This window comes from Scyliorhinus torazame, chromosome 13 (assembly GCF_047496885.1).
Source record: "Scyliorhinus torazame isolate Kashiwa2021f chromosome 13, sScyTor2.1, whole genome shotgun sequence".
In the NCBI taxonomy this organism is placed as follows: domain Eukaryota; kingdom Metazoa; phylum Chordata; class Chondrichthyes; order Carcharhiniformes; family Scyliorhinidae; genus Scyliorhinus; species Scyliorhinus torazame.
The window spans coordinates 198727642-198750804 of record NC_092719.1 but is presented as its reverse complement, the minus strand read 5'-3'; the positions used below and the strand labels follow the sequence as shown (position 1 = coordinate 198750804).

The following is a 23163-nucleotide window of genomic DNA, read 5'->3' as shown; positions in this document are numbered from 1 at the left end:
AAGATGGCGGCACCCATTGGTCGCACATGGACCCGGGAGGAGAAGATGGCAGCTCTCATTGTGCATCTGGCGTGGGGGAGGGCGCGATCGCAGCGACTGCGTGGGCCTGGCACACAGCCGCAAAGTGGCCCGGTTTACTGCAGGCTTTACAAACTGCAGTGCGGGCCGGGCACTGTTGGTGGGAGTGCTTCTGCTGACCGCAGAAGTAGCAGCGGGGACCCCCGGGGTGCGCGGATAGGCGTGCGGCGCAGGTGTATTGCAAAGGCAGGGCCCCGGCTAAGGAGGTCGTAGGCGGGGTCCAGGAGGGGTAGGAAGGGGTAGAAGGGTGGGCAGCGCGGGGGGGGAGAGGTACGATTGTACGTTACAGGATGCGACCGTCCTGGAGAGCGCCAAGATTTCCGTCTCCGCCAGTTCGAGCATTGCCCCTTCCAGCAATCGTTCTCGGATGCGGTCCGACGCAATCCTCATCACGAAGGCATCGTGCATGAGGAGATTCGCGTGTTCGGCGGCCGTGACGGCCTGACAGTCACAGTCCCGGACAAATGGAATTAGGGCCCGCCAGAAGTCTTCGATGGACTCACCAGGTAGTTGCGAGCGGGTGGCAAGTACACGCCTGGGGGGCGGGGTGGGTGGTGGGTAGACTAGATGGACTTTCCGCTGCAACATTATGAATGCTTTCAAGTGGGCATGTATTTTGATATTGCTGCATGTTGCGACCCAGCGCAATTCTTCTCTCTTGGAGCTGACAGTCTGACATTAGCTGTCAGAGTGCTTGCCATGCGTGCTGAAAGTATTTAAATAAGATGGATGGTTCATTGAACATTTTATTTGCTACATTCCAGTTCAAGTGCATTGAAGTGAAAGAGCTGATAGAAAACTCACATCCTTCACAGGACAACCCAAGACTCAGCTACAAAAGAATCCGGAGCTTTAATTGATAGATTTTTTTTTAATGGTGGGTTAATACTGTTTTATCTTCAATCAGTTTCACTCGATATCTGCAAGCAATGTAAAAGCCAGTCGAAAATCCTTTCAAGGCCAATCTGTTCTTTCTGCTCCTTAAATCTGTGCTGGATGTTGTTAAGCTGCTGGAGCGCTCTTTGCAGTTGATGTTTGGCAGGTGTCTGTGGATCCTGTTCAACAAGCCCGTAAGTTTGTGTTGGTTCGCATTCCGCTCCATAACTCAGGGCTACAATCTAAGTCAGCGAGTCTTGTAGTTGCGCAAGTTTGAAAGCCGAAGATCCTAAATTCCGTATAGCTTGTCACACTTATAAAGAGGTTAGTTAGGCAGTTTGTCAATCTAAAGATCAAAAAGAGCAAGCTTATTATTATTAACCATCGTTGCAATCACTGTATTACAACCACCACGTTATAATCGTGGCCACACCGTCTTCAGGCAGTTTAGCCTGTTTCTATTTAATCTCCAATCAGTGCCGGCACTCCGAGTCAAATGCTTGTGGATTCACGCTCTACCTGTGCACATAATCCAAGCTGACACGTCAATGTAATATTGAGGAAGCTCTGCATTGTTGGAGGTGCCATTGATCAGATGAAATGTTAAACCAAGGACATATAGGTCATTTTCAGCGTAAGCAAAACATCCCGTGGTATGATTTGAAGAAGAGAAGACTCTTCCAATTTCCTTTTTTTTTAAAAATAATATTTTATTGACGTATTTGAAAATTTTTAAAACAGTAACATAAACAATGACATCAACATGGTAAAATAAACATTCCCCCCCCCCCCCAGCCCAATCTTCAAGCACCTCAACCATACAACAACAATCCGCCCCCCCCCCCCGCCCCCCTTGGAATACTGCATCTGCTGACATTTTAATTTTCCCCGAGAAAGTTGATGAATGGCTGCCACCTCCGGGAGAACCCTATGACCCCCTTAAGGCGAACTTTATTTTCTCGAAACCCCGCCATGTCACTAACCCAGGCCTCTACACTCAGGGGCTTCCAGTCCCTCCACATTAACAAGATCCGTCTCTGGGCTACCAGGGAGGCAAAGGCCAAGACGTCGGCCTCTTTCACCCCCTGTACTCCCAGATCTTCCGACACTCCAAAGATCACTCCGGACTCGCACCACCCGTGTTTTTAGCACCGTGGACATTGCCTTCGCAAAATCCTGCCAAAACCCTCTAAGCTTCGAGCATGCCCAAAAGATGTGGACATGATTTGCTGGACTTCCCGCGCACCTCACACACCTATCCTCAACCCCAAACTACTCCTCCTAGCCTCTGTCATGTGTGCCCGGTGGACTACCTTAAATTGTATCAGGCTAAGCCTGGCACATGATGAGGAGGTATTAACCCTGCTTAGGGCATCCGTCCATAGACCCGCCTCTATCTCCCCTACTAGCTCGTCCTCCCACTTGCCCGTAAACTCCTCCACCGGGGTTTCCTCCGCCTCCGAAAGTTCCTGGTAAATATCAGATACCTTCCCCTCTCCCACCCAGGTACTGGAAACTATTCTATCCTGTATCCCCCGTGGCGGCAGCAGCGCAAAGGCCGGCATCTGTTTTCTCAGGGAAGTCTCACACCTGCAAATACCTAAAAGCATTCCCTGCTGGCAATTTAAATTTATCCTCCAAAGCTTTCAAGCTGGGCTCTTTCAATTTCCTGACCAACATTTACCCCTCCATTGACACTGATAATGCATTTGGCCATTTATTTCATTATGATTAGTTGATATGTGCAAATTGGCTACTGTATTTCCTTCATTATATAAGTTACTAAATTAAGGTTGTGAAGTGTTTTGGGGCATTCTGAGTTCCTTCCTTTCCTCACTACAGAATGGATATTTCCTGTTCTATTAATGTAGTACAGTAGAATGATCTCTCTCCTTGCCAATTTCTGGAGAAAAACGAAAACTCCTTACTCCTAGGTCTACTAAATCTCCACGGGTCTACTCCTCCCATCTGCTCCATAAAATCTTTAAGCACCTTGGCTGCTGCCGGCCTCCTTCCAGTCCTGGATCTCGACCTGTCCAGCCCTGGCTCCAGCATCGTATTAAAATCTCCCCCCATTACCAACTTTCCCACCTCTAGGTCCGGGATGCGTCCTAGCATGCACCTCATAAAATTGGCATCATCCCAGTTCGGGGCATATACGTTTACCAAGACCACCGCCTCCCCCTGTAATTTGCCACTCACCATCACGTATCTGCCCCCGCTATCCGCCACTATGGTCTTTGCCTCAAACGTAACCCGCTTCCCCACTAGTATAGCCACCCCCCTGTTTTTCGCATCTAGCCCCGAATGAAACACCTGCCCCACCCATCCTTTGCGTAGTCTAACCTGGTCTATAAGTTTCAAGTGCGTCTCTTGTAACATAGCCACGTCTGCCTTAAGTTTCTTAAGGTGTGCGAGTACTCGTGCCCTCTTTATCGGCCCGTTCAGCCCTCTCACATTCCACGTGATCAACCGGGTTGGGGGGCTTTTTACCCCCCCCTTGTCGATTAGCCATCCCCTTTTTCCAGCTCCTCACCCGGTTCCCACGCAGCTGTGTCCCCCCCAGGCGGTGCCCCCCCGCCCACCCCACCCCATTCCGGCTCCCCCCTCTCCCCAGCAGCAGCAACCCAGTAACTCCCCCCTCCCACCCCCCCCCCCACCCCCCCCCCCCCCCGCTAGATCCCCCACTAGCGTAGTTACACCCCCCATGTTGCTCCCAGAAGTCAGCAAACTCTGGCCGACCTCGGCTTCCCCCCGTGACCTCGGCTCGCACCGTGCGACGCCCCCTCCTTCCTGCTTCCCTATTCCCGCCATGATTATCATAGCGCGGGAACAAAGCCCGCGCTTCCCTTTTGGCCCCGTCCCCCATGGCCAACGCCCCATCTCCTCCACCTCCCTTCCTCCCTCCACCACCACCTGTGGAAGAGAGAAAAGTTACCGCATCGCAGGATTAATAACATAAAACTCATCTTTCCCCCCTTTTTCCCCCCTCTTCGCCCCCCATACTCGCCCCACCACTTTGTTTCAAACGTTCTTTTTTAATAACCCGCTTATTCCAGTTTTTCTTCCACAATAAACGTCCACGCCTCATCCGCCGTCTCAAAGTAGTGGTGCCTCCCTTGATATGTGACCACAGTCTTGCCGGTTGCAGCATTCCAAATTTTATCTTCTTTTTGTGAAGCACCGCCTTGGCCCGATTAAAGCTCGCCCTCCTTCTCGCCACCTCCGCACTCCAGTCTTGGTATACGCGGATCACCGCGTTCTCCCACCTACTGCTCCGAGTTTTCTTTGCCCATCTAAGGACCATCTCTCTGTCCTTAAAACGGAGGAATCTCACCACTATGGCTCTAGGAATTTCTCCTGCTCTCGGCCCTCGCGCCATCACTCGGTATGCTCCCTCCACCTCCAGCGGACCCGCCGGGGCCTCCGCTCCCATTAACGAGTGCAGCATCGTGCTCATATATGCCCCGACGTCTGCTCCTTCTGCACCTTCAGGAAGACCAAGAATCCTTAAATTATTCCTCCTCGCGTTATTCTCCAGTACCTCCAGTCTTTCCACACATCGTTTATGGTGTGCCTCGTGCATCTCCGTCTTCACCACCAGGCCCTGTATATCGTCCTCGTTCTCGGCAGCCTTTGCCTTCACGACCCGAAGCTCCCGCTCCTGGGTCTTTTGCTCATCCTTTAGCCCTTCGATCGCCTGTAATATCAGGGCCAACAGCTCCTTCTTCATTTCCTTTTTAAGTTCTTCCACACAACATTTCAAAAACTCTTGTTGTTCAGGGCCCCATGTTAAACTGCCACCTTCCGTCGCCATCTTGGTTCTTGCTTGCCTTCCTTGCCGCTGCTCTAAAGGATCCACTGCAATCTGGCCACTTCCCTCTCCTTTTTCCATCCGTTTCCAGGGGGGATTCCCTTCTGGTTTACCGCACAGTGCTTCTAGCCGTTAAAATTGCCGTTGGGGCTCTTATTAAGAGCCCAAAAGTCCGTTCCACCGGAAGCTGCCGAAACGTGCGACTTAGCTGGTCATCGCCGCACCCGGAAGTTCTCTCCTTGCCAATTTCTAACACTCCTGGCCTGATGGAGATGGTGCTTCAGAAAATGATGTATGGAAATGCAGGACATGAAAGAGAAGACTGTGACCTTTAATGGGAGAGGAGAAACTCGGTACAAATATACAAGGTTAAATAAATGGGGCAAATTCTTAGTGACCTCCTCAACCCTAGAACCCTGCACTCCTCCAATTTGGCCACTTGAGATTCCTTAATTTTCATCTCTCCATGTTGGAAGTCCTACTTAGCTGCAAAGCCCATTTAAGGCATGATATAAATTCGAGTTATTGTTGCTAAACAGTCATTTGGTCATACAGAACTTGAAGATTGCTGAAAAGAGATACATATTGCCAAAGCTTTATGTCTTGCCCTGCTCAGGACAAATACAAGAACACCAAATATCAAATGAGCGCAGCAATTTACACTACAGGAAAGAAGGCTGCTGATTGGCTGAGGCATTGTCTTGGAAAAAGCAGCATGAAACTGCAGGCTCCCAAGTCCCTGGATAATTTTAAAAAGTCGCAAGGCTTGAGCATTTTCCTTCTGGTTTCTCCACTGCAATGCCAACCAAAGGTGACTTGCCAACCAATCAGCCCCCTTTTGTCCTGTAGTATAAATTGTTGTGACCATTTGAAATTTGGCATTCTTGCATTTGTCCCGATAAGTGCAAGATGCAAAGCTTTGGCAACATCATATCCCTCTTTTCAGCAATATTCAAGCTATTGGTGACTGTTCATATTTGGTAGTCCATTGCAAAGTCCCCAGAACAACTCAGAACTTGCATAGAACTCAAACTTGATACTGCAATGCAGTACTGAGGGAGTGCTGCATTGCTGGAAGAGCATCTCTTAGATGAGGTGTTAACCGAGGCTAATCGGCCACTTCAGATGGATATAAAGTAATCTAGAGCACTATTGTGAAGACAAAATGAGGGCAGGGGGGAGGGATGGAAGTGTGAGCTGTTATCCGCAGTAACCTGGCCAATATCTATCCCTAAATTAACATGATAACAAATAGATTATCTGGTCATTATCACATTACTGTTTGTGGGTGTTTGCAGCATATATAGTGGCTACCTGGTTTCCTACATTATAACAGTGACTTCACTTCAGATGTAATTCAATGGCTGCGGAGTTTTGAGACATTGGTCATCATGAAAAGCATTGAGTTAAGACCAGGAGAAGAGGGAGTCCAGGAGCTCCCCATGTTCCCCTCTCTTTGTTGACAGGATGCTGCGAGGCCCGGATAGAGTGCTCGTGGAAAGGATGTTTCCACTTGTAGGAAAAACTAGAACCAGACGACCCCATCTCAGATTAAAGGGACGATCCTTTAAAACAGAGATGAGGAGGAATTTCTTCAGCCAGAGGGTGGTGAATCTGTGGAACTCTTTGCTGCAGAAGGCTGTGGAGGCCAAATCACAGAATGTCTTTAATACAGAGATAGATAGGTTCTTGATTAATAAGGGGATCAGGGGTTATGGGGGTGAGAAAAATATCAGCCATGATTGCATGGCGGAGCAAATTCGATGGGCCGAGTGGCCTAATTCTGCTCCTATGCCTTATCGTGTTATGGACCACAATGTTTTTTCTTAAAAGATAAAGATATCTTTATTAATTTAGTGTGCACTTAACTATTTACATTCTGTGATCATAAAATAACAAGGCAGACAGATTTTCTTGAGTTTAACAAAGAAAGAGGTTAGGTTTATTATGTCAAAACCAAATGGTGTAAAAGTAACAAAACTATGCTCCAACGTCCACATGCACATACGGTAAAAGTTCACACACACAAATACAGGTTACAGGGTAGGGGAGGATATGATTTGGCCAAATATCAGTCCATCAGAAACAACAGAAGTTCACAGTCGTAGCTTGGAGTAACTGCTGGCTGAATCCTGTTGTCTTGCTTTCAGTGCTGTAGTGATTTAAAACTGCAGTTGATCTTTCTGTCACCCTGGAGACGCTGTTGTGGAGTTGAATTCTTTGATTAAGAAATTTCTGTCTACTGCAGAGTGGAGACAAAGTCGAATTAGTATTCAGAGCCCGAGCTTGGGAGTGAGGGAGAGGTAGGCACTCAACTGCTAATTCCATTCTGCCGAGAAACGTATGTGCTTAAAGCCCCACAAAGCGCTTGGGTCGCTTATGTGAACTCCCTCAAACTGCCAGGAATTCAAACAAGTTGCATACTCCAATTATAATTAGGTTAGCTCACCTGGTGAGCCATCTTAGTAATCAAGGCCTTTTATCCAGGCAGTTAACCTTTGACTGATGTGCAGGTTAGGTAGATCGCAAAGATGTGCATGTTAGGTGGATGGGCCATGCTAAATTGCCTCATGGTCCAAAAGGTTAGGTGGGGTTATGGTGTCACGGGGATAGGGCAGGGGCCTGGGGCCAAGGCTCTTTCTGAGGGATTTTGCAGGTTCAATGGGCGAAATGGCTTCCTTCTGCACTGTAGGGATTCTGTAATACTATGACTGGGTCATCTTCAGCTGTTACGTTCTGAAGGTGATATTCATAGATACCGTGTCAATAGGGCAATGTCTGGGCAAGGTTGGGGGGTGGGGGGTAGGGGGGAGGTCATGTCTTTGGAGAGTTTTGCATAATTGCTGTCTCCTCTCCTCGGGGTTGAAATCTGGAATAAATACCATAATGTGAATGAATGTCAGCCATCTTGATGTCGGTTGAAATCACTTTAGTCTGATTCAAAATAATCTGTCTTTGATAAAAGGCCAGCCGATGAATTAAAAATCAATAATTGATATGACTGAAAAAGTGACAAGCTATCAAACTTTTATGTCTTGCACTCAGCACGGCAGCCCGCAAGAAATGACCAACAGTAACGGGGGAACAACAATTTACACCGCATGAAAAGTTAGTGCTGATTGGTTGGCAAGTAGATTCTGATTAGTGGAGGTGTTGCCATGGAGAATTAAAGAATACTCAAGATCTGCACTACCAAATGACTATTTGATATAAGCACGTTTTCATAACAGCAGGACAAATTAAAGGAATTCTTTCTTTTTTCTTGAGGGCTGGCAAATCACCCATTAAACAAGATTGTAATACAATCGATTATAAATGGCAATAGAGTACAATTTCAGAGTAAGAAAATGCTCAAATCTGCATACAGAACTGCTGAGGGACGAGGGCAGGAAAACAAAATGATTCACTCAGTGACGAAGGGCTGCGGCAGGGGAGGAATTTTGTAACAGGAATTGGAAACTGGGATGTATCAGGGTGAAATCAGGACTTGGAATCACAGTTTATATATTCAGACTGTGCCAAGGCAAATTGTGGCAGTCGACAGCAAGAGTGTCTGAAAATGTGTGAATCAACACATGAATAAACGACTGCGCTGAGGATTTCCATGCTTGAGTGAGAACAGATTGGAGCTGGCAGGAGTTTCCCAAACATAGTTTGTATCTGTCTGCCTGCTGCTCTTGTTGTTTCCTACAGTCTGCGTTAAACTGCGTAGAGATTGACAGCAGAAGTAAGCACACCAGGTGAAATCTGCTGCGCCAAAGTTTGACACTGTGGTAAACCACCCATTACCATACCAACCTTAATAGCACTTGTATTTGCATGCTCACAGTAGCCTACATCATCAGCAGCATTCAAAGCACATTGATTACAGATTAAATAGAAAATGCAGCTTCAAAATGAGTTTGTCATTTAATCCATCATAGTTGCATTGGCATGCACGCTCTCTGCTCTCGACGGAAAGGATTAAAAACTGGGACTGTTTTCAACGAATCGAAGTGGGTGGCCTGTTTCTCCACACAATGACATTTCAACCTCAGCTCTGTCTTTAGGTAGAAGTGGTGAAGAGGCGACCTGTCCCTTTTCCCACAGGGAGATGAGGAACAATCGCAAAGTGCCACTCTTTTGCATCCCCTGATGACGGCTCAATGACGATGCTTGACATAGCCTGGAGGCAGGCTATCTGTCTGCATAGCCCAGGAGACAGATGGAGGAGACAGTGAAACAAATATATAAATTAAGGTGATTATTTCACTTTAAAATCCACAAATCAATTGTCATGTGAGTGTCCCTTTAAGAAGGCTTGGTCTCTTATCATGTGACTTGTAGCAAGGCTTTAGTGATGTCATTTTGTGGGTGGAGCTGGGCTATGGCTGACAGGTGGGAGAGGTTTTTTTTGTTTCAGCTTTTGTTTGGGTTGCTTTGGACTGTAGAAGTGTTTCCCCTGTTTTTCTCTGTTTTCATTTTAGAAGCTGTTCCAGTGGGTGCGGCAAACTGCCTTGGTAATTTTAAAGATAGAGTTGTTTTCCATAAGGAATTTGAAACTGCTGGCTGGAACTGGATCAGAATCTCAGGGAAAGGACCAGTCCCATTCAAGTGAGAATACAATGTGCTGGGCCACGTCCTTGAAAGGGGTTTTGGTTTATTGGATTTTGTTATTGAATTGGAACAGCTAAGGGGGAATTCATTAAATGTTATATACAAAGATTACTGTAGCTGTTGTGTTTTCTTTATGTTTGTAATTGATAAAATAATTATTGCTGTGTGTTTATATATATACATATTACATTCTAAAAATGTAGTTAACATATATATATATATATATATATGTTAACTACATTTTTAGAATAAACCTTGTTTTGATTAAAGTGTCCAGGAAGTCTGATGAATCACACCTGAAGCGAAGGCTTTTGTGCTCATCCTAGCCAAATTCAACATAAAGGTTATAGGTCAGGTGAACTACATAATACACTTTGGAGATTCTATGCCCTGGCCCATAATACAATTAACAGAACAGTTGACCTCCTCAATATGCTTCAACCAATAAGCTAAGCAAAGTCAGTGGCATCTAAGCACAGTTTGGCTAAAAGAGCATCATTAGGGTAGGGTTCTAGATAAGGGGTAAACTTGGGACAGGTAGAGCATTTTCCCGAGAGCTATCTCCACTATTTTAGAGACTAATGTGCATCCAGAATAAGGTGAGTTCTTTGAAATACCAGCCCTTAGAGACATGCAGATCAATTTCAAGTGAGAACTGTAGGCCATGATATCCAGAGTACTCTGCAATTGTGAGCCATCATGAGGACTGTTGCCCCAAAGTTATCAGCAGCAATGTTTGGGAGACCAATTGTTCACACACGCAGAAAGGGGCAGCCCCATTGGCAACACAGCCTATAGGGAGAAGCTGGACTCATATAGAATGCCAGCAGGGAATCTTAGCTGATCCTAACCACCAGGCCTTGTGAGCACAGGAAGGGTGAGATACTCCGCATGCTCAGGGGCACGGTAAACAAAGTAGCGCACCCAGTCTTGGGCGGAAAAAATGGGCATGATATCACTGGTGTGCCTGGCACCCACAACACTTGGCCATTTCTCCCACCAGGATGTGTGAAGTCCAGACAGAGGTGAGTTACTTCATACAGAAGCTCCAGCCTCTGTCCTGCTCATGTCGCCACAGATATATTTGACTGATCCAGTTTGGTTTCTGGTTAATGGTGGATGCCCGGGATGTTGTTGGTGGGGGGAATTCAGCAATGCCATTGAATGTCGAGAGGAGATGGTTAGATTCTCTCGTGTTGGAAATGGTGATTGTCAGGCACTTGTGTGGTACAAATGTTGCTTGCTACCTATCAGCCCATGATGTCCAAACCTTGCTGCATATGGACAAGAACTGCTTCAGCCTCTCTTCCATAGATGCGAATCCGGCCTGACCATACGTGCAGGCGAATGGCCTTTTGAGTGTTTAAACATTCCCACATCCTCAGTGGGCAGGAGTGGTGGTCACCCATTTGAAGACCTGCCTACAAGTTGATTCAGATGGGCAAATGGATATGAAGGTACCCCATCGAATTTTCAGCTGACCAACAGTCCCTTCTTTCAGGCAGGAAACGGGGGGATGTGGGAGGGGGGGGGGGGGGGGTGGGGTGGGGGGGGGGGGGGGTGGGTCCAGGAATCGCAAGTCTCTAGTTTTGAGTTGGCAAAAAACTTTTATAGCTCACATGAGATTTTACCTTGGCGGACGATATGATCTTACTCATAGAGAGCATCTGTTTGTTAAGTAGTGTTTCCCACTGTGTGGAGCTGTTGTTCACAAGAAATAGATGGAAGCATGTGTGTGTGTGTGTGTGTGTGTGGTCAGGAGGAGGCTGGGAATAATAAGACATAATCATAGCCAGAACACATTGCTAGGAAGGGTGTTTGATGACAGAACACTGAATCTAATTACAAAACAGCTAGATGGAAGATGGTACGGTTGACATTCCAAAAAAGATAAGCTGTCGGGTCTTTCTTGCTCTCAATCTATCTTCCAATAAAACGGAAAAACAAAGAAAATGCCCTGTAGCTGCTGAGGTAAATATTAATCAATCTTGTCTGAGGAGGACTATTGGCATTCATTTATTCTGATTAATATTTCCAATATATTAAATAATAGTTTCCAAAAAGCTTATGTTAACAATTCTCTGTATTTTCTGAGTATCATTGACCCAGCCAATTTCAAGAATTCCCATCAGAAGTGACATGGACTGTTAAAGTGCCAAGCATGCTTCCACTCGATCGCTTTTATTAATAATGGAGAAAGCTTTCTGCTACAAGAATCTCTTTCAACGTATTTGCCTGACTACCTGTTTTCTCTCTCTCTCTCTCTCTCTCTTCCCCTCCATCCATCCCTCAGCTGTTTGCCTTGTGCTGGGCTGCATGATATTTCCTGATGGGTGGGACTCGGAAGCTGTGAGACGGATGTGTGGAAACAAAACAGGGAAATACACACTGGGGAACTGTTCTGTGCGCTGGGCCTACATCCTGGCTATCATCGGGATTCTGGACGCATTAATCCTCTCCTTCTTGGCGTTCGTACTTGGGAACCGACAAAATGAACTCCTTCAGGAAGACCTCAAAGTGGAGAACAAAGGTGGGTTTGAATTTTCTGTGCAAAAATGCTTGAAATTGGCAATTTATATTCCACCAGCCACCCCTCCCCCCCCAAAAAAACAAACAAGATAAGCAGCTTGTATTATTGCCCGGAGCCCCCAAAAATACACACACGGCCCAAAACAACAAGCAACTTTTTGGGTTAGTACCCTCCCCCCAACAATTCGAATGACAGAGTGGTCACAGAATAGACCTGTAATCAGTTCCAGATTCCTTTCTTAATAAACTTGCACTGGCAAAATCACAATGGTCCATTATCTTGTGTGAATGTGTAATACGCGGGGAGCACCCAACTGCAGATCTTCCAACCCTCTATGAATATTAAAACCCTGCCTAGCTGCAAAGTGCCACCAAACTCTCTATTTTTCACAACTCTCTTCTTCATTTGGTCCGACACAAAGTGTGCCAGGAAGCTAAGTGATGAAGCAAGTGCGCATATTATTGTTAACAATGCGAGTGCCTGTACAAGAACTAGGGTGTCACCTTTGAAATGAAGGTGAGTTGGAAGGTCTGCAGCATTAACAACAACAGTCGCAATGACAGCCACTATAGCCCCAGGAGTGAGCCAAACACACACGCCTCCTGATACTAAACGTCTCAGACACCGAACATGCATCAGGGAGTCATTTCCAGGCTGCTAATCTCAGCTTCAGTAAAATCTAAACGGTTCGAGTTGCTCCTGTGATTTGTGACACACTCCCACAATGCCACAAATTGAATAGCCTAATATTACCCTAAATCAGATAATCCTACTATATGTCACCGGCAGCTTTCCTCAAGGATACAAGACTCAATATACTTACCATCTAAACCCTTCCATTAGATTACAGCCTGAACTTCACTGCTAAATACCCATTATTCTCTTGTATAACGGAGCTTAATGATTTACATTAATCTGAAATGCCTCTAAACTGTAGTTCGCTCCCAGTTATCTATGCCAACTATCAGGATCCCTTGAATAAACTACAGCATACAGCTCTCTCCAGTTTCTATTATACTTTTATACCAATCAGGGGGATGCTTTGCTTTAGATTACAGACATGTACCTCACACCCAGGTATCCATTATTCTTTTATATAAACCACCCAAATCCATTGATGTAGATGGCAGGCCTGCAATTCACTACTAGCTACCCATTCTTTTCTTTATATAAATTATTTAAATCCCCGAATTAGACTCCAGTTGTAGCCGACTCCATTATCCATTATTTCTTCTGTTGTTTTCACTGGTGTGGGTTATTGTTCTGGCGGAACGTGAAACCATCTTTCACTCCCAAAGAACAAACCAATGTTTTCAATGTGTGAGTGGATAGCGGTAACGAGGAGGGCACAGCGAGCAGTTGACGATGTTTGTAATTACTAATGATGGATACTGATTGCTGTATGTCTAAATTACATTAGCTCTGACAATTCACTATGGGATACTAGACATGAACATATGACAATTATTCAGGTGCGTCCTTTTGGTGTTTCAATGCGGTGTTAACCCATTTAAAATGAATGGATTCATGCCTGTACTTGATTAAATAAGAGTGGGAGCTTCCAGAATGGTATACGTTCACATGCTGTATCACATGGTGCAACCGCAGAGCCATTTTGTGCCTAGAAGTCTGTACAAAAGTCACATCAGACTCCAAGGTGGTCCCAAATTGGGCATGTCCAAAATTGGCTCCTTTGGGAGTTTGGGCAACAAAATCTTTGGTCGAACGGAACTACTCCTTTTGAAGGCAGACTTGACCATTGCTCCTTCTGACTTTTTGCGGAATCCACCGCTGCTTTTTACTGTTTTGTGTGCTAAAGGGTTAAAAGGTGTGAGGACCTCCTGGTGACAGCAGTTTAAACAGTACATGTGCCTGTCAGTGTAATATCAAGCTGGTGCGCGCAAGTTTATTTTCTGGTTTTGTTCAATGTCCACATGCCCCAAGAGACATGCCTCCTCCACCGGCCCAGTAATATCTCTGTAGCCTCTGGTTTGGTTTCTTACAGATATGAACCTCAATACCGAGAAGTGAATAAAGGAATAAAACGCATAAAACGGAAAGAGCTCAAAGGGGTAGATTAAATTGGAGCCAGGAAAATCCCACTTCATTCCTGACCTGTGCTGTGCCCGCTGGTCACGCTAGTAGTGTATTAAAATTGGCCTGTGTAACCTGGGGCTTAGAATGGGAAATAACCCCGTCTGGGTTATCCTGATTATTATGGCACAAGGAGTGGTATTCATATATGAAGAGTGTTGGTTGTGACTGAAATGGCCTTACACACACTGTCCAGGCAAAACCTCTTCGATGCCAGGTGTCCCTCAAACAGTCCCTACAACAGGATGGGAACTTCAGGAGTGAGAGTTTTGGATTACCCAATAATGGGTCGTGCATATATGTGTTTGACCAATTCCCCACTAATTACTAAGAACCCAATGTGACAGTCTAATCCTGGACATTTGGAGAAATGATGGACAGTCACCGTTAAGGGGCTGTTTAGCACAGGGCTAAATCGCTGGCTTTGAAAGCAGACCAAGGCAGGCCAGCAGCATGGTTCAATTCCCGTAACAGCCTCCCGAGCAGGCGCCGGAATGTGGCGACTAGGGGCTTTTCACAGTAACTTCATTTGAAGCCTACTTGTGACAATAAGCGATTTTCATTTCACTGGGCAGACTGATATAGAAGGAAACTATATTTGCTTTGTGAGAAGACTATTCGCACTGTCTCTTCGTGTGGTTTTCATTTTATGAGAAAGCAATCAAATATTTGCTTCTCACCACAGAAGCATTCAGTTGGTCCCTCAGAAATAATCTGATGGGAACACAGATGTATGTATCCAAGGCACGGATGAGAACTCGGATTGAATTTATGTTCTGTAGTCAGGGGTCCTGAGGCCAGTAGTATCATTTCGATTGCAATGCTTTACTGGCAATTGAACCTAGATTTACTTGTTGATTGCTTCGCCAACTGAAACACCAGCTAAGGCCCCGTGTTTGCATCACTCTCACCCATTCAGTTGGCTAGGATCACCCCGAGAGGGCGCCCAGATCTCCTGGCAGAAGAATGACACGTTTAGGGACACCCAGATTTTGGATCACGTACCTGTTCGAGATTTCAGATTACCTGAGCTCTATAATTCTCTAGTCCCGTACTTCAGAAAATTTCTATTTATCTTTAAAAGTTTCATGCAATTGCTGATGTCTTCAGTTGATGATAGTACCTCTTAATTATGGCAATTTGAATTTTGGCTTTCATTTAATTTCACGGGGTGATTGTCATTAGTAACACAAACTGGCCATAGTGAATCATAGCCTTCCTTTTACGCTGTGCCTACACTTCTTTCCCACAGATTTCAACAGAAAGAAAAGAGGTTGAGGTATGAATCAGGCTTCTGATTTATCACCCATTCCACACTGCTAATAAGACCAATTTCACACACCCTAATTTGAAAAGAGAGAGGAGTTCATTCATGGCAAGGCACTTTGAAGAACATGCCCTTTTAAGGGAAGCAGGGGAGATCTCCACGGTGTCCTGGCCCCATATACTTATCCCTCAGTCAACATCACTGAGATAAATGTATAATCTCATCATTATCCCATTGCTGTTTGTGGGAGCTTTGCTGTCCACGAATATGCCTGTGGTGTTTCATACATTTACAATATTGACTTCATTTTATAATTAATCAATTGGCTGTAAAGTGCTTTGGAGGGCCCTGAGGTCCTGGAAAACACAATGGGCGCGATCGAACACGCACACTGTGCCTGAAAAGCAGCCCATGTAGCACAGCGTGCCAAAAGAAGTCAGGAGACCCCGCTTCCGGTATCTACCCGGCTCGCAATGCCTCGTAATCTAACACGATCTCGTGAGATGTTGCCCACGGTGGGCGGGGTCACTTTTTGGCAAATCTGCATATTAAAATGAGACAGCTAGTCTCACTTTAATGTTCAGATTCCAGAGTTACCCGAGGCGTTGGGATCTATCCCCTTTGCCTTGCAAATCTTGGGCGAGTGCGGTTCAGTGCTGGTCTCCTCAAATAGGGACCAGACGGAACGGCACTCGTGGGGATCTCCCAGGGGATTGGAGGCCACCTTTGGGCATGGTGGTACCCTGGCACTGCTGGTGCCACCTGGGCACTGCCAAGGAGCGCAGGTAGCACAGCCAGGGTGCGAGGTTGGCACTGCTAAGATGCCAAGCTGGTGTTTTTTGCACAGTGGTGATTGAGCTGGGACGCCCAGTGCGGGTGTTGGGACAGTGGGTTGTGACTTGGTGGGGTGGGAGGGTCGCTTCGGGGGCTCTTGCTACACTGAGGAATTCCAGCGAGCTGAGCTCCTCGGTGCACAAAACGGGACTATGTAGCCTTGGCTATGCGTTTCCCGCTGAGGTCCCCTATCTACCCCAGGTGCCGTTTTATAGCGTTGTGTTTCTCGCCACTGCGAGTACCGGGAAACACGCAGCTAAACGCGCTCGCTATGGGACTTTGTTCCCATTTAATTAAATCCATGCCTTAATGCAAATGCAATTCTTTCTTTAATCTGGGAAGGATTGAAGTTCTACCTGTAATCGTCAATGACCTGTGTAGGAGCCAATCGATTAAACTTATCATTACATTTGTTTCTGATGCAGTCAGCACATGTGGATGCCAATCCCCTCGCCCGCCCAGACATCTTTTTACACTGAAATTAAATAAAACTTAAAAGGGGTTGAATTTTGGAAGAGTCATTGGGCTGGATTCTCCGATTTTGAGGCTATGTCCAGAGGAAGTGTCTAGTTTTACAATGAAAAGGTCGGCGGTGCCCCTGCACCGATGCTCCGCCTGGTGGAGGGCTAGCTGCCGTGCCCTGTAAAACCCCCGGCGTTCCCGACATAAACGGCTGGAGAATTGCTGGCTCCGACCGCGCATGTGCACGGCGACGACCTGCAGCGGTCGCGCCATATAACAGAGTGCCGGCCGCCGCGCGGGCCCGGCCGGCCAAATAGTGTCCCCCTGGACATTCCCTCGCCACTCCCTGAACACCCCCCACCAGTCCCCCCAGCCCTCGCTGAGGCCCCCCGCCCCCCCCCCCCCCCCTCGACTGTGACAGTGCTGGACACAGTCCGCAGCCGCCACGCGGGTTTATGAAAACCCAGACCACACGCGACCCACGCGGTAGGGAACTCGGCCCATCGGGGGCGGAAGATCGGGGGAGGGCCTCAAAGCGACACGCGCCTCAATGATGCCGATTTGGAGGGGGCGGAGTATCCGAAAAATGGCGTCGACCCCAATTCGGTCACAAATGGGGATTCTCTGCCCGATTGCCGAATACGAATTCGGAGTCAGGCAAGGGAGAATCCCGCCATAGAGTTTTTACAGGACGGAAAGAGGCTCTTTGGCCCATCATGTCTGCGCCAGCCATCAAGCCCCTATCTATTCTCTATCTATCCAGCGCTCGATCCGTAGCCTTGTATGCTATGGCATTTCATGTGCTCATCTAAATACTTCTTAAATGTTGTGAAGGTTCCCACCTCTCCCACACTTTCACGCAGTGAGTTCCAGATTCCCAGCATCCTCTACGTGAAAAAGATTTTCCTCAAACCCCTCTAAATCGCTTGCCCATTTACCTTAAAACTTTGCCCCCTGGTTATTGACCCCTCTACTAGGGTTCAAACTTTAGCTGAAGGCCCTGAAAATTCCAGTCTTTCGCAGTGTTACTGCAACAATCAGAGAGCCCTGCAGAAATTCAAGTGTTAAAATCTGGGTCTTTGGAAGAACCGCTTAATTAAACATCAACAATGTAGTGTTAAACGTTGACTTGGTGCAGCAGTGTAAAGTGGGTACTAGGAAGTGGCCAGACTTAATGGAAATAGAAATCAGATTTATAGTATTGCAACATTGCCCCATTGTCTCCTACAGAATGGATATGTTTGGAAAAATGTTGAGTAGTTAAAGATTGTAATTTTCTAACTTCCTGCCTTTGGTCACACTCCGAGGCAGTAGCAGCGAAATCTCTGACACATTCTCAGAAGGCCATAAATAGCGTACGGCCAAATATTTGGTTTGAAGCCTCAGCAGGCAAGGCTCTCTGAAAAGTCAGAGAATGGTCCCGTGCATCCCTTTTCCCCAGGAATGTGTCGGAAACGTGGATCGCTGCTAGTTCAGAGAATGGTCCCGTGCATCCCTTTTCCCCAGGAACGTGTCAGAAACGTGGATCGCTGCTAGTTCAGAGAATGGCCCCGTGCATCCCTTTTCCCCAGGAACGTGTCGGAAACGTGGATCGCTGCTACTGCCTTTGCTCTGTGGCTGCATTTTCCTCGTCTCATCTCCGCATATTGGAGCCCAAACAAAATCCTTGATTCACACCAAGGGCGTTGCAAAGTCTCGAGACTAAAAAGGGTCTGTTTACCTTTTCTCTTTTTTTGAATAATTCAACCTACAACAAAAACTATTCAGAGCTTGATGAAAATGTGACAAATTGCCAAGTGTCTTTGAGAAAATGGGTAATTTGCAATAATGTATAATTTATGTATTAGTAGGAAAAAGTAATTACTATGAACCCAACTGAATTATTGCTTTTTTGAAACTTTTTTAACTGTAAAGTCAGCTTTAAAACAAACTAACTTAAAATGAGCAGAATTAATGGCAATTTGTTTCAGCTATTGATTGTCATGTTTGAAAAGAAAGCTCCAATGGCACATTCAGAATAATTTGTGGTTTCAACTATATTGGAAACATCAATAGTAACAACATCAATGTTTCTCGAATGAGAGGCACTGTCTACACCAGTGATGCAACTATACCAGTCAAACAAATCAAGGTAGCACAGTTGTTATCACTGTTGCTTCACAGCGCCAAGGACCTGGGTTCGATTCCCGGCTTGGGTCACTGTCTGTGCGGAGTCTGCACGTTCTCCCCGTGTGTGCATGGGTTTCCTCCGGGTGATCTGGTTTCCTCCCACAAGTCCCGAAAGACGTGCTGTTAGGTGAATTGGACATTCTGAATTTTCCCTCTGTGTACCTGAACAGGCGCCGGAGTGTGGCGACTAGGGGCTTTTCACAGTAACTTCATTGCAGCGTTAATGTAATCCTACTTGTGACACTAATAAACATTTATTTCTTATTTATTTATTTGGGGCGGCACAGTGGTTAGCACTGCTGCCTCACAGCACCAGGAACCCAAGTTCAATTCAGGCCTCTGGTGACTGTGTGGAGTTTGCACGTTCTCCCCATGTCTGCGTGGGTTTCCTCCAGGTGTTCCGGTTTCATCCCCACAGTCCAATGATGTGCAGGTTAGATGGATTGGCCATGCTAAATTGCCCCTCATGTCCAAAAATGGGCAGGTTAGGTGAGGTTACAGGGATGGGGATTGGGCCTAGGTATGGTGCTCTTTCAGAGGCCCGGCGCAGACTCGATGGGCAGAATGACCTCATTCTGCACTGTAGGAAATCCATGGGGCAGGATTATTTTGTTTATAATAATCATTTTAAACTGTAAACCGCAGCATAACGATTAGTCTTCTCTTCCCACAATAAAAACACAGCTCTTACTTCCCTTGACTTACTTCCCCGCACCCACCCCGGTTTTTATCATGTTAATGCAATCCAATTGGAAAAGATTGGGAGCCACAAATGAGAAGCGGAACTTAATGTTTAAATTTCTCAATTATTGATATCCCCACACTGTCGTTGTGCTTCATTACATGACTATTTATGCATGTGGGCGGCACGGTATCACAGTGGTTAGCACCGTTGCTTCACAGCACCAGGGTCCCAGGTTCGATTCCTGGCTTGGGTCACTGTCTGTGCGGAGTCTGCACATTCTCCCTGTGTCTGTGTGGGTTTCCTCCGGTTTCCTCCCACAAGTCCTGAAAGACGTGCTGTTAGGTGAATTGGACATTCTGAATTCGCCCTCTGTGTACCCGAACAGGCGCCGGAATGTGGCGACTTGGGGCTTTTCACAGTAACTTCATTGCCGTGCTAATGTAAGCCTACTTGTGACAATAAAGATTATTATTATTGTGAATTATGAGTGCAATCTATTGGCTCATGTTTAAAAATCATGTTGACGACACTGTTATGCATTAAAAGTAAAAAATTAATGGTCAGCAAAAGGGGACGGTTCCAGATGGAGAAGGTGGTTGCAGATCAGGGGGGTAGGTATGTAATTGTGACAAGGGCGCTGGAGGGGAGGCTAGTGGCACTGGTAAGTGTATATGGTCCCAGTTGGGACGATGTGGGATTCCTGAAGAAGGTGTGTGGGGCCATCCCCGACTTGGACACACACAAACTGATTGTGGGGGGGACTGGAACTTGGTACAGGAGCCAAGGTTGGACAGGTCACGGCTGCACTTGCTGGTCCCGTCAGGGGGTGCAAAGGTAATGGTGGAAATGGGAGGGGTGGACCCTTGGAGGTTTCTGCACCCGGGGGAGAGGGAGTACTCGTTTTTCTCAGCGGTCCATAAGGTGGACTCGCAGAATGACTTCTTCATGGTGGGGAAGGCACTGTTGGCTGGGGTTAATGAGTCAGAGTACTCGGCAATTGTAATATCAGATCATGCTCCGCATTGGGTGGATATGGTACTGGAGAAGGGGATGGTACAGAGACCAGGCTGGAAGTTAGATGCGGGACTGTTGGGGAACCGAGGGTTCTGTGACAAAATTGAAAAGGTAATCGAGGAATATGTAGATTCGGGTGAGGTGTCAAAGGTGGTTGTCTGGGAGGCTTTAAAGGTGGTGGTGAGGGGTGAGGTGATCTCGTTCAAGGCTAGGCTAGACAAAGAGGAGAGGTTGGAAGGTCAGAGGGTAATAGATGAGATGCTGGAGGTAGACAGGAGGTATGCAGAAGATAGGGACCCAGCGCAGTTGGAAAAGAGGAAAGAACTCCAGGCGAGCTTTGACCGACTATCTACCAGGAAGGCGATGCGCCAATTGAGGAGAGCAAGGGGGGCAGTTTACGAGCATGGAGAAAAGGCGGGCCAAATGTTGGCGGGTCAGCTCCGTAGGGAGGCTGCGGCAAGGGAAATTGTCCAGGTGCGGGATAGGGCAGGGAAGATGGTGGTAGCTCCAGATCAGATTAACTAGGTCTTTAAGGAATTCTATGAGAGGTTGTACAGGTCAGAGTCACTTGGGGGAGGCTGGGAGATGCAGGAATTTCTAGATGGGCTGGAATACCCGAGGTTAGGGGAGGGGGACAGGGCTACATTAGACGGGGTGATAATGGAGCAGGAGATAAAAGATGCGATTGGGAGGATGCAGTTGGGGAAGGTGACAGGGCCGGATGGGCTTCTGGTGGAATATTATAAAAAATTCAAAAATAAGCTGGTACCGCTGATGGTGGGGATGTTTGAGGAGGCGATAGGGAACGGGGTGTTACCACAAACTTTGGGGCAGACATCGACTTCCCTGTTACTTAAGAAAGATAAGGATCCGACGGAGTGTGGGTCGTATAGGCCCATATCACTTTTAAACGTGGACGCACAGATATTGGCGAAGGTACTGGCGGGTAGGCTGGAGGAGTGCCTTCCGAAGGTGATAGGTGAAGATCAGACGGGGTTTGTGAGAGGGACACAGCTCTTTTCGAACATTAGGAGGGTATTGAACGTGGTTATGGTACCGGCGGAGGGGAAGGAAACAGAGGTGGTTGTGGCATTGGACACCGCAATAGCACTGGGTAGAATGGGGGTACTTGATGGCAGTTCTAGAGCGGTTTGGAATTGGACCCAGATTTCTGGACTGGGTAAAGCTATTATTTAAGGAGCCAAGGGCCAGTGTCCGCACAAATAACATCAGCTCAGAATACTTTCCTCTCCACCGTGGGACTAGCCGGGATGTCCTATGTCCCTTTGCTGTTTGCACTCGCGATTAGCCAGTGGTCATCGCATTAAGAAGTTCGGGGGTATGGAAAGGGATAGTGCGGGGGTGGGGGGGAGATAGTGCGGGGTTGGGGGGGTTAGAGCATAGGGTGTCCTTACATTGCCGGTGACTTGTTATTATACATGTCGGAACCGAGTGTGTCAATAGGGGAAATACTGGAGCTGCTTCGGGTGTTTGGGTCTTTCTCAGGGTACAAATTAAATCTAGACAAGAATGAATATTTTGTGGTGTCTCGGCCAGGGGTGTGGGCATGGGTGGGGAGGGTTGCCATTCCGTAAGGCAGGGACTCACTTTAGATACCTGGGAGTGCAGGTTGCTCGAGATTGGGGGGGGGGGGGGGGCTCCGTAGGTACAACATTTCTAGTTTGGTGGGGAGGGTGAAAGCTGACCTGGCAAGGTGGGATGGTCTCCCTCTGTCATTGGCAGGTCAGGTTCAGGAGGTTAAAATGAATGTGCTGCCGCGATTTCTGTTTATTTTTCAATGCCTGCCGATTTTCCTGCCAAAGGCATTTTTTAGAGAGATTGAAGGGATGATTACCTCGTTCATATGGGGAGGGAAGGTGGTCAGAATTAAAAAGGTGCTACTACAGAGAGGAAGGCAGGCAGGGGATTTTGGGTCTTCCGAACCTGATGTATTATTACTGGGCAGCAAATGTGGAGAAGGTACGGAGCTGGGTCAGAGGGGTTGACTCCCAATGGGTCAGAATGGAGGAGAGTTTGGGCAGGGGGTCGGGATTGAAGGCGCCACTCCTGACGGCCCCGGTGAGATACTCGGGGTGACCAGTAGTAATAGCTTCGTTGAGAATTTGGCGGCAGTATCGACAGCACTTCAGGTTGGGGGCAGGGTCAAGCGAAATGCCGATTTGGGGGAACCATAGTTTTGAGCCAGGGAAGTGGGATGGAAATTTTCGGAGATGGGAGGAGAAAGGAATTAGGACACTAAAAGATTTGTTTCTTGGGGGTCGTTTTGCAGGATTGAAGGAGCTGGAAGCGAAGTATGGGCTGGAGCAGGGGGAAATATTTAGATACATGCAGGTTCGAGACTCTGCCAGAAAGGAGATACAGAGCTTCCCAGTAGAGCCGGCTCCCACATTGCTGGAGGAGGTGCTGACGACAGGGCGACTGGAGAAGGGGGTAGTGTCAGCGGTTTATGGGGCTATTTTGGAGGAGGAGAAGGTACCACTAGAAGGGATCGAGTCAAAGTGGGAGGAAGAGTTGGGAGAGGGTATGGAGGTGGTGTTTTGGTGTGAGGTGCTCCGGAGGGTGAACGCCTCCACCTCGTGTGCGAGGTTGGGGCTGATACAGCTGAAGGTCGTGTATAGAGCACACCTTACAAGGGCGAGGATGAGCCGGCTCTTTGAGGGGTAGAAGATGTGTGTGAACGTTGCAGGGAGGGCCCCCGTAAACCACGTTCATATATTTTGGTC

General features: G+C 47.2%; 1 protein-coding gene across 5 annotated transcripts in view; it reads left to right on the top strand.

Moving 5' to 3' along the window:
• lhfpl4a (LHFPL tetraspan subfamily member 4a) overlaps window positions 1-23163 on the top strand; it is a 302872-nt gene that overhangs the window by 239253 nt on the left and 40456 nt on the right. For all 5 annotated transcript variants that reach the window (XM_072472844.1, XM_072472848.1, XM_072472846.1 and 2 more), the window contains exon 2: window positions 11658-11894. In XM_072472844.1, coding sequence (XP_072328945.1) covers window positions 11658-11894 — 237 coding nt within the window. The remainder of the gene's footprint in view (window positions 1-11657; window positions 11895-23163) is intronic.